This window comes from Sylvia atricapilla, chromosome 3, assembly GCF_009819655.1.
Source record: "Sylvia atricapilla isolate bSylAtr1 chromosome 3, bSylAtr1.pri, whole genome shotgun sequence".
NCBI lineage: Eukaryota > Metazoa > Chordata > Aves > Passeriformes > Sylviidae > Sylvia > Sylvia atricapilla.
Window position 1 is genome coordinate 51883276 of NC_089142.1, and position 17465 is coordinate 51900740.

Genomic DNA, 17465 nt, shown 5'->3' on the forward strand with positions numbered 1-17465 from the left:
ACCATTCAACTTCCCTGAGTCTGTGAGATCTCCTGGATGTTCAATGAGGATCACCCTGAACCACTTCTGCCTCTTTTTTCTTCTGGCACTGTATGGAATTAGCTTCTTTGAGGTGCAACCAACTAAAATCGTTAAAACAGTAATATACTGTGATTTCTGCAAAGGGACTGCGCACTTACTAATATGCTCTAGTACTAATACAATACACAAAGAGCTGTCTTCCTTCTAAGCGCTGCTGCCCTCCTGCTGTGTCTGATTACAAAGAAGCTTTTATTCTTTTTCTGGCAGCTTTTACAAAACTTTATGTTGCCATGTTCTGTCATCAGCTGTCCTCAGCCAGAAAATCATATGCATTGTGCAGTTGACCCCAGAAAAAGTTGCCATCTACTGTATTAAACATAGATACAAAATCATCAGAGCTCAAAAATTTTTACCAACTAAGCTGAAATAAAATTACAAGTGTAATTTGAAGATGTTCATATCCTAATGTCAGAATTCTGAGTCTCTGAGACCTCCAAACTTCAAGATTTGTCTAATCTAGCAGTTCTTTTCCTGACCACTACAAATATCAATGCATATTCAGAATGTCAGCAAAGACATCCTACCAAATGTTTTCCTGTGTTTGGTTTTTTTTCTTGATGAGTATCAAAATCTACTTTAATGCACCAATTTTCACTAAAAAGCTTTACAAATACCAGCAGAATTTACAAAAGCAGAGCAGTGATCGGCAATAAAGCCCTTACAGATGTATTTCTATGTCCACAAAGGAAGCAGCTGTTTGTTGAATTTAGGATAATGAAATCTTCCTTGACATACAGACTTTGAACAACAGCATATTGGCTTGCCTAATGTGTATCAACAATTCTTGTTAGTTTTCATAGCTTCAAGGCTTATCAGACCATTTCTCTGCATTTCCCTGAACAAAGTTTGAGCCACAGATGTTGGAAGGGAAACAGACGGCAAATACACTAGAGAGCATAATAAATCCCCAGCTTCCAGTGTAGACTTTGTCTATGTCCACTAAAACTGTATTCAAACAGTGAACAAAGTAAATAGCAAGCAGAGTTTGTCCAAAAATAGCTCTAAATGCTGTCAGTAGAAGAGATGTTAATGATAGCTGCTACATCATCCCTTTCTTGGCTTCCACAGTTCTACAAGGAGATTCAAGTCCGTAAGTGTTTTCTCACTAAGGGAAACTTTTTCATAAGCTGGGTGACCTTCAGTACTGAGCAACAGGAACTGCTCTGCTAATATAGTTGTGTGAAAGGGTACATGGCTTGAAGGTTATAGGCAAGTTCAAAGCATATAACAATTTATACCTGAGATTTAACTGTGCAGCAGCTTTGTAGTTAATAGGCGCCTTCTGTGCTTGTTCTGATCCCAGATATTGTGGGGATAGAAATTTGCAAGTTCTGACTTACTTGTTGACTTCTCAAGATTTTATTTCGTTGTCATTCTTAATCCATCCAAGTTGGACCTGAGACATGAATGGTGTCTAATCTTACAGAACCAGATTTCACGTCTTATTTTTTCTTTCTGAAGTTGACCTTTCTTCTTAACTGGCTCAGTATCTAACAACTGCTTCTCGAAAGCCTTCTCAACCACGTGATTCAAAGTTCTTTAAGATTTCATGCTGTGGATTATGATGATGATGAAGAATTAAAAAATTTCTATAAGATCTATTTTAAGACCAAAGAAAACAGAATAGTGTTTAACTGATTATTCAGAGAAAGAAATAGAATATAGGTCTGGTAAAGATGTATAATTTTTTTACTGGTTAGCACTCAAAGGCTATTCCTGGACAAAACAAGTCCTACCCACAACATTCAACTTGTCTGCCAAAAGATGATTTGAGTGTGAAGGAATCATGTAAATATTTTTTAAAATCATCTGGGGATAAATTTAGGGATGGAAGAAATCTAGATTTGAGGCTTTATTTACATATGTAATCATAAATATTTTAATGTGTAATTATGTTTCCCATGTAACTTGGAAATTTACTTGTGCTTTTAACTAATAAAGTTTTTTGATTATTGAACCTCTGGTAAGCAAAAATAGCTACCTCTAGAGAAATTATGTTCTACCCACAGAGCCCAGTCTTTATTTTTATGTTTAGATCCTCTTGATCCATTTTTACTTCATCTGGCAGATGCATAACAAAACTCAGTTCCTACAAGCCAATTTATCCCTTTCTTTTCCAATGAATACATTTTTCATCCCTAGTCTGCACTTTGTGAAATATATTTAGTCCATCATTACTTTTCTCAAAGTATTGCAAATGCTAAAATAGAAATAGACAATGAGTCCTATTCAATTGTGCTGCATCTCTGATAAGAGACTAGGTTCAGCATTTTCCATGGTAACTAGAATGGCTGAAAGTTCTTTTGACAATAACATGATGGATTCCAGTTTTAGTCATTTAGGAATAAATTTATTGCTTTAAGCAAAGTTACTCCAAAGATGTCCATTCTTCAACTTCTTACGCCAAGTGAGAAGACCAGTGTTCTACTTGAGGGGCTGTAGCAGCCCTGCCTTCAGAAAGAAAAATAATCTTCTGGCCTGGGTGAAAGGTAAAATTCCCATTTCCAAGAAACACGTGGCAGACACTTTCCAGTACCTATAGGGCTTTAGTAGGGAAGAATCCAGAGAAAGGAGATGGGTTTTGGGGATGAAGACTTATAGCCATACATCAATATATATATATGGGGACCATTTACATAATTTATAGAAATGTTTGCCATAGCTTTGATCAAATCTAACAAATGCTTAAAGTTAGTTGCATGATTAAATTCACATGATAAAATTCACATTAAATTTTAAATTTTCTCATACAGCACATTATTTGCTGGATTGGACTGTTGTAGGAATGAAGGGTAATTATTCATTGCAAACATACTTAAGGTCCTTCCTGCCATCTGATAGCTGTGTGTGCTTATGCAGGGTAGCAATTGAATTTTCTTTTTTTAACGTAAAAAATTTCCATACTTTTGGTACAAACTGCAAATTTGGGAAAAAACCTTAAGCTACGCTGCAGTGTCGAGTGCTATCCCAGATCAACTGATATGTGACATTATCCAAAACCTCTCTGGATGTAGTTACCTCTTCAGAAGTTAGTGCAAAAAGGTGAAAGAAGTGGCACTGAAAAAACAGCTATTTTGAAGGGAGGGAAATGTGAATACAGCTCATCTGGTACAGAATAGCATTCTATTATGTTTGGCATGGTAAGCCTAATTAAATAGTTACATTTTAAAATCTTTATGAGAATCTTAATTATTAATGACATCAACAGGCTGAAAAAATGTAGGTTAGGTGTGGGAAGAGCTTGGCTCTGCAAAGACATTACTTAAAAGCAAATTTTTTTGCGTAACTGAGCACATGTGCACACAGACTAGATAGTGACACTTTAGAAGAGGTTACAGTTATAAATTATTTATAAAATGTTGGTAAACACTGTATGCTATTACAGAATCCACAGAGTCTATAGTTTTGTTATAGCTATGTGTAACACCCTCAAGTAATGTGCAACCACATATAATTTATGAAAGTAATATCCGTGGTATTGTTTATGATGTATATTAATAATTTATTAATCCTCAATGAATTATTTATAAATGCAATCCTAATGGAAGGCATGGCTGACTAGTTACTCCACTGCACTAGCTGCATGGGAAGTAAAGGTTGCTCGCCTCTGACCCTCCTTTTTAACTAGCCCAGTAGCCTTTAGACATAGCAACACTCACTATTTCCTTATGGGATCCTAGGAAATTAGAAATCAGAGAGAGGCACTGTAAAGAGATTTGCCTACAAGCAAATGCACAAGATACTTTTCTTCAATCTTCTCCAATATTTCAGTAGAGCTACCATAGGTCTCCTTCACTGGGTCCATGAGAAAAAACTCCTTGCAGATGATGTGTGTATATTAAAGTGTGTGAAATCTTGATTCTGGGGGGTTCTTGTATAGTTTGGTACATCAGATCAACAAAACATAGGCCATCAATCCTTATGGTATCCACTGGAAAATGGGGAATCAACAAAAATGAGTGCTATAGTCTAGGCTGCCATAATATCTAGGGACAGATCCTGGCTTGCAGGATTATTTTTCTGCTCCAAAGCATTTCTTCCTGACAAGGTACAGCTACTTCTGCTTGCAGCAGGCAAGCTCCACTAACTTTCATGTGACAGTGCAGTTTTATTGCAGCTCTTTGCTTCTTTATGCATGCTGTGAAATCTCTTGCTGAGGCATTGGATACCAGAGTACTGTCCCCACTCATTAATTCTTCTCTTGTTCTTCTGCAGGAAACAGATCTCATTCTGACCTTTAACATCTCAATGCACCGTTCTTGGTGGATGGAGAATGGGCCAGGCTGCACCGTGACCTCAGTGACCCCAGCACCAGACTGGGCACCAGAGGATCATCGTTATATCACTGTCTCGGGGTGTTTCCTTGAGTATCAGTACATAGAAGTGGCTCACAGTTCTCTTCAGATCTTCCTTGCAGTAAGTGTTTACAAATAACTTCAATTCCACCATCTTTTCAGGATTTCTTCTTGTCTTTACTGGAATAGTGGATGATTTTGGCATTCATTCGCAAATCCTGGCCTATTTTAGTCTAGTTTCGTTATGATGCTGGTCTTAGTTTAGGAATGACACTCAGTTGTCCTTCAGCCAGTTCAAGATAGCTGCATGCAAAAATTTCCAACATACATATTTATTATTGCACTAAGAACTACTGACAAGATGCACTCTGTTTTCCTGATACTGTAATACATAAGTTGTGACATAATAGCAAGTTACAGCTGTTGTTGTGAAAGCCAAATTAAATGTGGAATTGAATACAAAAGACAAAGCAACATTAAAAAATATAATTACTGATCAGTTCACAGGACTCAAATCTCATCAATTTTTCTTTAACCGTATTAATTAATAGACACTGGACTACAATGGGAGAGGTTTTCCCTCCCCTCTGGAAAAAGTTACACTTACATGAAAATCAAAACCTAAGATCTTAAATCTTTTTTAGGAGTACAAGAATCCACTGTTGCACTGCAGAAAATTTATAAGGGATGAAAACTGTTTGCTTGGGGGAAAAAATATATGATGGAGCTCACAGCTATCGAAAAAGTGGGCAGCTTTTCCATCTATCTATTCCCCAGCATTTTTTATCACTCAAGCTTGACTCATGGAATTATAGCTTCATAGAATCATTTTGGTTGGAAAAGACCTCTAAGATCATCAAGCCCAATCCTTAACCCAGCACTGCCAAGTCCAACACTAAAGCCTGAACTTAAGTGCCACATCTACACATCTTTTAAATACCTCCAGGGAAGGAGACTCCACCATTGCCCTGGGCAGCCTGTTCTAGTGCTTGACAAACCTTTTGGTGAAGAATTTTTTTTCCCTAATATCCAACATAAAGTTTCTCTGGAGCAAGGTTGATTTCCCTTGATCTGGACCAGGATGCCACTGGCTTTCTTGACCATATGGTCAAGAGGTCTCATGTTCAGTTAGTGTTTACCAGCACCCCCAGGTCCTTTTCCAACAGGCAGCTTTCCAGCCACTGTGGCCCCAGCCTGTGGCAGTGCCTAGGGTTCTTGGATTTGGCCTCGTTGAACTTCACACAATTGGCTTTGGCCCATTGATCCAGCCTGCCCAGATCTCTCTGCAGAGCCCTCCTACCCTCAAGCCTTCAAAAACAGATAACCAGGCTATTTTTTCTGCTTTTTTTTTAAATTTAATTTAATTAATGATGAACAAGAAACTCAAAGTATATATAGCTCAAGCTCAATTCTGTTCCTGATTCAACAAGGGTTTTTGTGTGTCTGTGTTTAGAGCTGTGTTTTTGGATAAGTTAATTCTTTGCAAGTCAGAGTAATGGTTCAAAACAGCAAGCCATTAGTAATCTGCTAACTGTAGCTAACTACATCTGTGTTACCTTCCCACTCATGTTACTCCAAATGCGATTATCACAGGTAAAAAGCTGCACAGCATAAGTATGGGTCAATTTTCCAAACCTTGTGCTTGACTACTGTTTACATCACTTTCCCATTTCCCACTGCGGCTATTTTTTCTAATAGAAATGCTAGTGTAAATTCACTTGCATATTAAATGTGATTAAATAGGAAACAGAGGAATTAACTGGTAAAGCTCAATGACATGTAACACAAAGTAAGAAGAGCAGATTCTGTTTGTGTCAGGAAATTTAATCCACAAACACCAGAGGTTTATGTGGAAAAAGGAGACGGGAATCCTGTTAGTTTATTTTAATAAAGGGAGAAGTCATGGGCATTTCCCATGGGATGTCTCAAATTGTTAGAGGACTCAGCCTCCTTTTTATTCTAATTTCCCAGCCACATTTCCTTCTCTCTTTCCTCACTGGCTGAGACCCTCGAGAGGTACAGACTTTCCAAATTGCCTAATACTTAAGACCTCCTTCTAATATATACCTCCCCCTATTATTTTCCTTGTGTCAATCAGTGGGATTCCTATGGAATTGCATTGTCAGTGGAGTTGGACTAGATTATTTCCAGAAGTTCCTTCTTATTCTAACAATTCTGTGAATCTGTGATTCTGTATTTCCACGGAAAAACTCCCTCATTTCCTGCTCTCCCCAGTTCTTGATTAGTATCATAGCTGAATCTGCAAAGGTGAGATCTTAGCTTCATCACACTTTGACAGTGACAGCTGTTTAAAGGTTGGCTGATACATGCAGAAAAAATGCGTCATTTTGGCCACGACTAATTCAATATTTTTGTTTGACAGAACTAACCCTTAAGGTAGCCTGTTCTCACATACTCTCCACTAGACATTTCTCTCCCAGAGAAGTCTCATTTATAGAGAGCTCTTGAGTCTTGAGTATCTGACCCATCCAATATGCTCTACAAGGACCACAACTCTGCCTGTCCTTATGTCTACAAATTACCAAAATAAACTGATCTAGTGATGGCATGACTCATACACCCATATGCTCCAGACAATAAAGTGTCCTTGTGTGTTTAAAGGCTATTGATTCTTGTTGCTTGAATTAGAGAAGCTATTTCATTTTCAGGCCTACTGGGTTATCAAGGATAGATATACTTAAATGACTGGTCTCTGGAGAGAATTATTCCAGGTAAAGAATGAGGTCAGTGGTATTAATGGGGATTTGATTTGCAACTGTTTGAGTTCCATTCTGTATAGTATTTGCAGAGTAGAGGCTGACTGAAAGTTCCTACCTCTAAGCAGTAGGAGGTACAGCTGACAATTCACCATGGGGAGGGCAGTGCTTGGGAGGGACACGGTGCAGGTTACACACCACTGTTAATCTTGGCATATAATGTCAGGGCTTAAGGTAGTCATTGGCTCTGCATATAAATAAATTTGCATCTCAGCCTTTTTTCATACAGCTGAAAGAGTTATAAGCTGGCAGTTTCTCAAGCACCCCCACATATCAATGTCTAATTCTATATACAGAGCCTATGTACAATTGTCTCCATTTCCACAGTTCGTTGAACTCTTGTCTTATAAGAGAAGGTGAAAAGCTTTTCAGTTCAGGCCCTGAGCTGTGGTTCAGGTCAGAGGGTTCTGCTTCCAGATATATCACAATCTTCTTTTGAAAGTCATTTCATCTCTCTGTTCCTCTTTCCAAGTGCAGAAGAGAGAGAAAAGTATGCCTAAATTTTTCATGTTCATTTCATAAAACTCTGTACCATTTGCACAGATAGAGATCTCCTGAATCTTTCAAAAAGCCCTTCAATGTGGGGTACACCCAGTACAATAAGGTCTTCTTGTGGTACAGGGAAATTATAATGTTAATTGCATTTCACAGAGAAATTGAGCTCCAATTCTCTGCATCTTTCTTCTGTCTTTGTTTTACTCTTTGATTATCCATGACCTGCCCTCATTCCCACTAGTCTGTTCCTGCAAAAGTCAACAAATTAAAACCCATTTGTAGAACAAAACGCTGAAAATATGCAAATTAGAGATCAGCCTTGGAGATAAGTGTAACAGAATTACATATGCATTTGCCAACACAGGATTAAAAGTATTTAGTATGCTTGTCTTTTGCTTCTCACACACTCAAAAATCTATTGATTTTAGTGGAGATAAGTGCTTGAGTTATGGGAATAAGACTAATGTGAAGGCATCACCTTAGGCAGTTTGGGTTTTAGTTATATAGCCTTCGAAAAGATGAACTCTGTAATATTATTCCAGTAAAACAAGTGGAGGAAAAGCATTTCTTATCTACTGCATCTGCATTATTGATGGTAATTTACATACCAAATAAATAAAACCATAAGTAAAATGTTACATAAAAGTATTGACCATTTTCAAAGTGATCCTGTCCACTGAATTTTATGTGCTGTATTTTAGTCTTAATTTCTTTTTGTTCCTTCCTGTATTTGTACTTGAGTATATGCTTCATACTATCATTAAAATTATTATTTCATGCTTCAAAACTTGTAATATGTAATTACCCATCCATAGTATTTACGGTAAATGTATACTCTTTGGGTTTCTGCAAAGTCTGCATCATGTACAATACCTTTCAAGCCCTGATGCTGTCAGATTGATTTAGAACATCATGAAGCATAACTGTGTTATTAAGATGCAATACTACAGCTATGAAAGTAGGATGCCGGCATTGAAATCTCTGCTCTGTTGCAGACTTACCATAAGACCTTTGGCAAGGTGCTTAATTCATGCCAATTATAGTCTGTACTGTACAAACAGTGGTTCTTAAACATTTCAGGAAGATGCTGCCAAGATAATTCCATTAAACATTGCAGGTAATCTAATATTATGGAAAGGTGGTCTGTATATGTATTTAAGCACTTAGAACAGTAGAATAGCATTTATGTTCCCTGCTTATCTTAAGGATTAATAATTAGAAAATTATAGTCTTAAAATCTTTAATGATAGCACAGGATAGGTGGCATTTAGTAACTCTCATGCCCTGGTAGAGAGAGAGGAGTACTCAGAAATGGTGTACTTTTACAAGAATATATTTATTGAACTATCTGTGTTTTAGACCTCCATGCTCAAATATGTTATTCAAACACTTTAAAGCCCTCCACATTGCTGAGGAAATATGATTGGGAAAAAAAGCAGTGGTTCCTATCCAAAAGAACTAACCTTCAAAGTATAAAACAAGCCAGCCAGCCCACATAGAAAGGAAAGGAGCAAAAGACAGGAAGACAGAGAGGGAATACTAGTTTAAACTTTCATTGGACCTCCTGTTTGACCATTATCAGCTTTCCTGCAGGCATGATAAAAAAGTCCTATATATTCAGAATGAATAAACTTCTGAAAAACTTTGTCTGCTGGAAAACTATCCTATAAAGCAGCAAAAGACAGAAGTGTGTGAAAGTTTGAAATTTAGGAAGTAACTGACAAGAAGATGGTGTTTCATCAGCAGTGCACTCTCATGCTGACAGGAGGGGACAGGCCAGGTGGGACAGGACACAGAGAGTCTTGCAAAAGAATGTAGTAGTTGGGTTTCACTGGAAGAAACTAAGGAGAAGAAATGGAGGATTTAAAGCAAGAGGTGGAAAATAATCTCAGCAGTGGGCATTTTCAGGAGTAAGGAGAAAACATGGCACAGGAGGAGAGACAGGATGCTCCTCAGAAGCTGAGACTCACAAAGTGAGAGATCTCTCAAGAGTTTATCAATAGGACACCAAAGGTTAAACAGAGAGTTTGTAACGCTCTTGCATTTAGAGCAGGAAGGGAAAACAAGCCTTCTGCACGGGAAGTACATTTGGTCTTTTTTTTTTTTTTTTTTTTCTTGTGGTTTTCATTTTATTTTTATTTTGGAAGGTACTGATAGGACCTGAGCAGAGACAAAGGTCAGAAGTTCCTCCAGATACACCAACAAACGATAAAGCAAGACTAAAAGAATTAGGCAGCAGATATATCATGACTACATGACAGGAGGAGAGGCAAAACAGCAAAGGCAGGGGAGATGAGGGAAGTAGTCACAAGAAGGCATGGAAAATAAAAGCTGCTTAACTAATAATGTAATTAGGAATGAGGCAAACAACAAAAGAGTATTTCTGTGTGTCCCAAAATATTCGCGAGTGGAATCAAACAACACAGAGGATGGCCCTGCCTAGTCCAAATTGGAATGCTAAAATTAAACAGGCAAGTCCCTTTGACAGAGCTACAAAGGAACAATCTAAGAACTTGTACTGTAGTAACAGCCTTCACTGTGCTCAGATGGATAACATTCATCTTTTAGGAAGAGTTACCTATTGATGTAGCCCTCAGGTTCTGCTAATAAACCAGTGTATTCCATTCCTGTGCTCAAAATATGTACAGTGTGGTATGTTGGGGAAAAAAACCCAAAATGAGCAAAGCTCTTCCAAAACATCAAATGCAGCAGTAAAGCTAATGCTCTGTTCTTAATTTTCCAGTCTTTTTTACCCAATGTAAAGGTCTTCACTTGTGCAGGAAGAACATCTTGCACATAAAAGCCCATTCTTAGATTTTTCCTTACTAATTTTGTTCCTGCACCTCTGTTCTGACAGCAGCTTCTCTCCTCCTCCCTGCTCACACTCATACACACACCTTGCACATCAGCTGTCTCTTCCTGTGCTTTTAGAGTGCTGACAATATTTATATGTGAGAAAGGAGACAAGAGCTCAATTAAGTTTTGACTCTTTGAACCTAATGGAGAAAAATAGCATTATTTAATTAAGGCAAAGTTCTTTTCTAGGGCAATACAATGGTTGAAAGAAAATTGATCCTTAATGATATAGATTGGTACTTTAGAAAGTCTTTTTTTCACTGTGGGACTGGGCAAAATCAGCACAATGTGAAGAAGATAATGAATCATTGTAAAGTGTTAACCTAATACATTGTCTTTCCATATTAGCAGACAGGCATCAGGTCCAGGCATCTTTGACATTGGCTCAGAGCAGAATATATTGCTGTTTCTCTCTTTGACAATAATGCTAAAGCATATGACATTAGTATTTTGAAGGATTGCTATAAGAGACTTTTTATGTCTATAAGTATTGTCTGTTATTGCTTCTATCAAATTTTACCTGCATTTCTTCACTACTTCTTGCAGAAAACTGAATTTTACACATCAAAGCATAAACGTTTTTCATAATGAGTAGGGAGCTTTGTCAGTAGAATTGTGCTCATTCTTTTCCCTAAAAACTTCCCTTCTTAATGAGCTGTGTTGGTATAAAGCTAAGCTATATAATTGTTGGAAAACAAGTTTTCTCCAACACAGAAGAGAGAAGTCAGCTTTAAACAGTCTTGCCTGACAAAGGCAAACAGCATTGTCTCTGAAAGGTTTATTTCCCTGATGGAGAGAAAGGCAACAGCATCAGCATGAGCTGAGACTGGCTGAAACAGTTCTGCTTCTCACAGATGTTCTTGCGTATGTGATTTCTTTTTGAGCAGTGTTGGAATTATGAAAACAAAGAGCTGAACATTGGACTCATTACTTTGAGGCCTGAGGGAATTTTCCTGAGAATTTGTTTTGACCATCTCATATGTATCCCTTCCCGCAGGGGACTGTGATTCTGGCTGAGCCTGTAGTGATATGTTAGAGCTCTGAGACTGTGGATCCCCACGTTCTGTGCCTCATGGCCGTCCTGGGGCTGTGTGGTGCGGGGCTGCTGACTGGTGATGCTTTCTTGCTGTCTTGCTTCCTCCCACAGCCGGCATTTAAATTATTCCTCAGTTCTGGTATTGGTGTAGTCCTGCTTTTATTTCACTGTCCTATCATGAAACCTGCATGTAAACATTTTCCAGCTATACATGGGTGGGATGACTTGGACTGGGGCCTAGTCTTGGTGAGATTCTCTCTTTGAAGAGATTCTGGATAAAAGCCTTGTCCATTTGATTTTCTCGCTATACAAAGGAATTTAGAAAGTAGAAAAAGCCTATTACACTTGTTTGAGATGTAGGAATAGTACTGAGAAGAACAGTAATAATAATAAGTAGCACAAGCTTCTGTAATCATAAGTGTTCCTTTACAGCATGTAGTTAAACAGAAAGCAATACCTCTTCATACTGAAAACTCATAGTCACGTGTCAGGTTCACCAACCCCATTCCTGAGCCGATTCTGAAGGTGCAATAAAAATGAGGGCTGCTCCTTGGAAATACTGAAAATTCCATCCACAGTCAGCGTCACCATGTGTGGTATTCCTGCTGATATTACAGTACTGCCTTGTTCTGCTTTATAAAAAGGTGACATTTGCCATTGTGCTTCACATCCCAAAAAAAGCCCCTCTAGTTCTGGACATACAAGGACTCAGTTCATGAGTTAAGGTGGTTTTTGTCCTGAATATAATCTAGAGAGTCATAAAACACATAGCCAACCTCCTCACTTCATTATGGAGATAACATATTAAAAAAAACAACCAAACAAACAAACAATACCCCCCAACAAAACAAAAAAAAACAGAAAAAGCCAGAAATATGACTTTTTTCTCAAATTTGCAGTGAAACTTTCATGGTATACTTTAGATAGTATGCTTCATGTTTCATTTTTGTGTGCTGTTAGCACAGCTTCCTGAGCAGAAGATGAATTGAGCACATAAAAGTATAGTGTTATGAAAACGTAGAATGAACTGTTTTGCAGCTTTAGGCATGACTATTCTAGTCACAATACCATGGTTCTGAAAATCTGGTCTGTAAAATCCACCAAAGATAAACAATGTGAGCAGCTGTAACTGCACCTATATTGAAGGCAGTGATCAATGATAGGTTCCTGAAATTCTATAATACAACTTGAGTGCTTCTAGTGGAGCTAACTACCCCACTAAAAGTAATAACTATGTCTAAGGAAAATAAAAATCTAGGAAGTATTTAGATGTCCCTGATCCTTAGTGTGTGTACCATAAAAACAATTATATGACATTATGAATTCTGCAAATTTTTCCCCATTTTCTAGCACAGACAGCATAACAATGCTTTTTTGCCTTCCAGAAAAAAAATTAAAAATACCTTGCTTTCATGCAGCTGTATACCCTAGAACCCTTGGAATGAGTGTCTGTGCCAGGCCAAGCTAATGGGGTCAGAAAATTGCTCACGATATTTTTGATAACTTAAGTTTTTCTTGCAATCTCAGAATCAGAGCTGATTGGGAATTTTCTGAAGGAACATGATTCTTTTGAAAAATGAATCAGCCCTGAAATGTTTCATCTTAACATAACAGTGTCATGATCTTCATTTAAAGCGCAGGCAAGTAATCTTTAACATAGTACCTGGTGTTCTAGTAGATTTTTTGGCTGGCTGCTTGGGCTTTGGATTTTCATAGTATTTATGAAATAGTTCATTTATACTTGGATAGGGCTCATCCTAAAATCTGCAGCATGACTGTTCATAATGTTTGACTTTTTCTGCAGTCTCTGTCCTGCATTCAGCCCAGACCAGTATCACTGTCCCAGACTCTATTGGGCCGTGGGTACAGAGGAAGAACAAACCAGGTAGCATCTCTGATAGCCAGTTTGGATCTGCTCATCTTGTTCTGAGGCAGAAAAAGAGCTTATTTTTGTGAACATAAGGTGTTCTATATCATTTGGCCTCTAGGTCAGAAGACAGTCTGTGGGCTATTTCAGTTGATACTATGTCTATATACACTTCTGAATGTTCACAATGTCGTGGCAGTTGCACACTTAAGCGTCCGTGTTCCCTGGACATTCAGAAATAACAATGGTATCTAGATCTCCAGCTAGTGTTCGAGTCATGCTGTGGACTCTGACCTTGGAGTTCAGGAAGGAAACATGAATTTGGGTCCTAGTGCTGGAAGGGGAAAGTTTATCATATGTCTTAATTTTTGTAGTTCTTATGTAGCCTACCAAACAATGCATGCAATAAGGATCCTCTGTAGAAATGCCCTAAGGATTCTTGGCTCTCTGACTTCTGCAGTGCTGCAGTTCTAAGGAAAATAGTCTGAGATTGAAAATTGAATCTTTTTGTTGTACATTTTCTGAAATTTCCACCTGAAGCCTAGATTTTAAGTGACAGGTAATATTCATTAGTGAAAAAGTCATTGTTCCATCCAACTGAAGAAAATTCTTTCCCTTAAAATCAGAGGTTATCTGTTCTTTGCTTTTATTCTCAGTAGACATCAGCCAATTCTCACCACTTCTTTAATAGATGTTATCTTCAGCACCAGTTGGGCAGGTAGAGAGCACAGAAGTGCAACTCTGATGTATTTGGGGGGCTTTCAAGTTGTGCTCCTGAGCAGCACCTTTCACCTGATCTGCAGCCCTATTGAGATATTAGTTTTGCAGTACCCAGCTGCTTGAAACTGACTGGTGGAAAGTGATTCATGTTTTCAAAACCATTGGAGCATTGTTTTTTTCCCAGCAGGCAGCATTCTTTTAACTTTACCTTTGAGCTTTGTAGGCCTCTATTCTGGTCTGAGCACAGTAAAGGAAATAGGATTTTTTTAATGTATACAATTTAATAATGAAATGTTGTGACTTTTCCTCTGCTTTATTTTGCTTCTGTATGTCCATGCTTCCTGCAAACTGATCAGTCATGTCTGCATAATCACAACCAGAGGGAAAAAAGTCATCTACAAAGAGCATTTGTCTTCTGGTAACAATTGTTTCCATAGATGGGAATTCAACATTGCCATGACAGAATTTATTTTTTCTTATATGTTCACAATGATCAAGTAGTGACATCTGGAATCTACCCCAGAGGTTCAAGTCAATAAAATATTAATATCTGCCATTTCCAGGGAGAAGGTTGTAACAAGAACACGGCAGAGAATTCTCTGATGTTTTTGCAGCATTGTTTTGTTCCCTAATTAGTTAACTGTTTCCTCTTCCACATACTCTTTTCCTAAATATTAAGAAAAATAAATCTGGGACTAGGATGTGATTCCGTACCTTCCATTTAGGTAAACTGCTGTTCAGATAGCCCTGTTTTCTGGGAGTGCTCTGGGAAGTGGCTACTGACAAGGGGCTGGATCCTTAGCTCCTCCTCCCCACTCCCATGGAATAAGAGCTCCGGGAGGAGCTGGACTGACTGCACACATCTGATTCACAATTAAAACCAGGCACAGAAATCAAGGCAATGCTGGGCAGCCTCACCTGAAGTGCTCACCATTTTACCAAGAGGTTATCAAGGCTTTCCTTAGTAATTCAATTCAGTGTATTCAGTTATCATGAGCAGAGAGAACTGGAGGAAGAGAAGCGCTGTCAAGCCATGCTTTAGACAACTCCATTATTCCCATTCCTCTCATTCAGTGAATAAGTATTAACAGTCACTTATGCATAAGAAAAAATAATGAGTTTTAATGAATCTCCAAAGATCAGTTGCTTCATAAAAGCAAATGCCACGCTTTTATCAGTAAAAGTCCTCCAAGTCCAACATCAGCAGCAGAGGGAATTTCTATTTTAAAGCAAATTGCACCTAGTTTCAGTAAATTATCATAGAATGATTACTCAACTTTTATCCAGTCAACGTTATGCCTCCCTAGTGAACTGGTTTATTGTCAGCATGTCTGTTTCAAAACATGTCTTCCCTGGAAAGCACTCTTTCACTCAGCCTCTGCCACTGGAAGCAGGCAACAGCTTGAAGCTAGCAGCTGCTCTTGAACAAAACAGGTAGAGAATCAGAAAGGCTGCTGAATCCATTACAATAAGCACATCATGGCATAATTACAGTAAATCTCCAGAATGGTCTGTACACACAAAATGCCATATGTTTTGGACAAAGGAAGTGTGCATTAGCAAAACCACAGTATAACATAAGCATTTTCCACAGAAATCCTGTTCGCTTGAAATTGATTTTTTTTTATCTTGAAAATTATTGACAGAACAGAAGATAATATTTGAATGGTCTGCTAGTTAGCTTGAAGGAGATATAATTAATATCCTGAAGGGCAAGAGCTGGTGATAGAAAGGTTGGGGGGGATTTTACAGTTGTAACTGCATAATCTAATACTGGTGCATCCATTTAACCTTTCTTTGATATGCTCTTCTTTCACCACTGCATGTAATACCAGTTCTGTTTTCTAAATGTCTTTATTTGACTTTGAACAGGTTAATAGGATTTATTGCTTCTGCAGCCTGCCTACGCAAAACAGATTGTCAATATGGGCAGTCCTTTGTGGTCTGCCAGGGAATTATAGACTGCTTTCTCCATCCCTGCTTTTAGGAAGTGATTTAGTTTCCTGAAGATTTAGGTACAAAAGGGAGAAGGAGGGGGCAGGCAGTTTTTCTATGTGAGTCTATCATGAGCTGGCACTGCTAAATAGCCACTTGGCATTTGCTGTATCAGCTGGTGGTGCTTCCCTCGATTTCAGATGGCAGCCTCCTGATTCTCCATTAGAGGTGCCTGCAGAAAATTTGCTGTGGCTGTGTAGCAGTGGTGCAAAATACATAACCCAGATACATTTCAAAGATTGTGGAGGACTTTTGCAAACATTCTCTGTTACAAACTGCATGAATTGATCTCATCCTCAAAAACATTAATCTGCTAAATCATTGTTTTGTACTCTGTCTGAACCTACATTTAGGTTTCAGTGGCTTTGTGTTTTGTAAAGATCATTCTAAAATCACTGTGTATCATAAGAAGAGGATTTTTCCCTGGGCTGTTTGTTCTTTTTTTGCCATGATTATTGCTTCCTGCTGCAACCATCACAATATAACAATGCAGCAAATTTTACAGAAATGTGAATTGCATGAACGTAACAAATTGTCATTTTTAAAGTATCACATCTTCCCAAATGTCTTCTGCACATGAGTTATGAAACTCTGACTGAGTGGAAGAGATTAGTCACATTCAAACTGATTATACTGATTATATCTGAGACATAGGTAAGCAATATATGCTGCATTTCAAATCTCTTTTTGATTCTGGCACTAATACTGCTATGAGAGGTTCACTATGATAATCCTAAAAATTGCCAGAGTTAGTAGCCATTTAATGCTATGATTTTTAAATATGGGGATGAACCAAATCCCTCCACAGCACATTGTGTTTTCTATCCTGAAATACTCCTTTTGTGTAAATGTAATTGTATGTAAACCAAGCCAAACAAACAAACAAACAAGAAAAAAAATAACACAAGCAAAAAAATCCATCAGGTTTGTTTCCAAAGTCATATGAAGGTATTATCCATTTGTGCAGTTACTGGGAATTGCTTTGGATGGCGAGATCCATATCTAACAAGAATTCATGAAAAAACCAAAATTAATCCCATCTTTTTCCAGACAAGGCATTCCTAGACAAGGGCAGCCACAGATGACAGCTGACTTCAGGGGACTGAGCTAGAATTGTGCACTCAAGCAAGGTTTGATCTGGGGAGTTTGATCTCAGAACAGGTCTGAACTTGGAGCTGAACTTTGCAAAGGTGTCTTCCTCAGCTCTAACACACTTAGGAGCATCAGGCTCCATTTGATCCATAGCTCCTTAGAGAGTTTGACTCAGTGCTGAGTTTTGAACAAGTCTCAGGGGGAATTTTTAAGACAGTGTGAAAAGCATTAAGGCCATTAGCTGCCTCATG

General features: G+C 38.1%; 1 protein-coding gene across 2 annotated transcripts in view; it reads left to right on the top strand.

Moving 5' to 3' along the window:
- NKAIN2 (sodium/potassium transporting ATPase interacting 2) overlaps nt 1-17465 on the top strand; it is a 245939-nt gene that overhangs the window by 165050 nt on the left and 63424 nt on the right. For both annotated transcript variants that reach the window (XM_066315326.1, XM_066315327.1), the window contains exon 2: nt 4297-4497. In XM_066315326.1, coding sequence (XP_066171423.1) covers nt 4330-4497 — 168 coding nt within the window. In that variant the 5' untranslated portion in view covers nt 4297-4329. The remainder of the gene's footprint in view (nt 1-4296; nt 4498-17465) is intronic.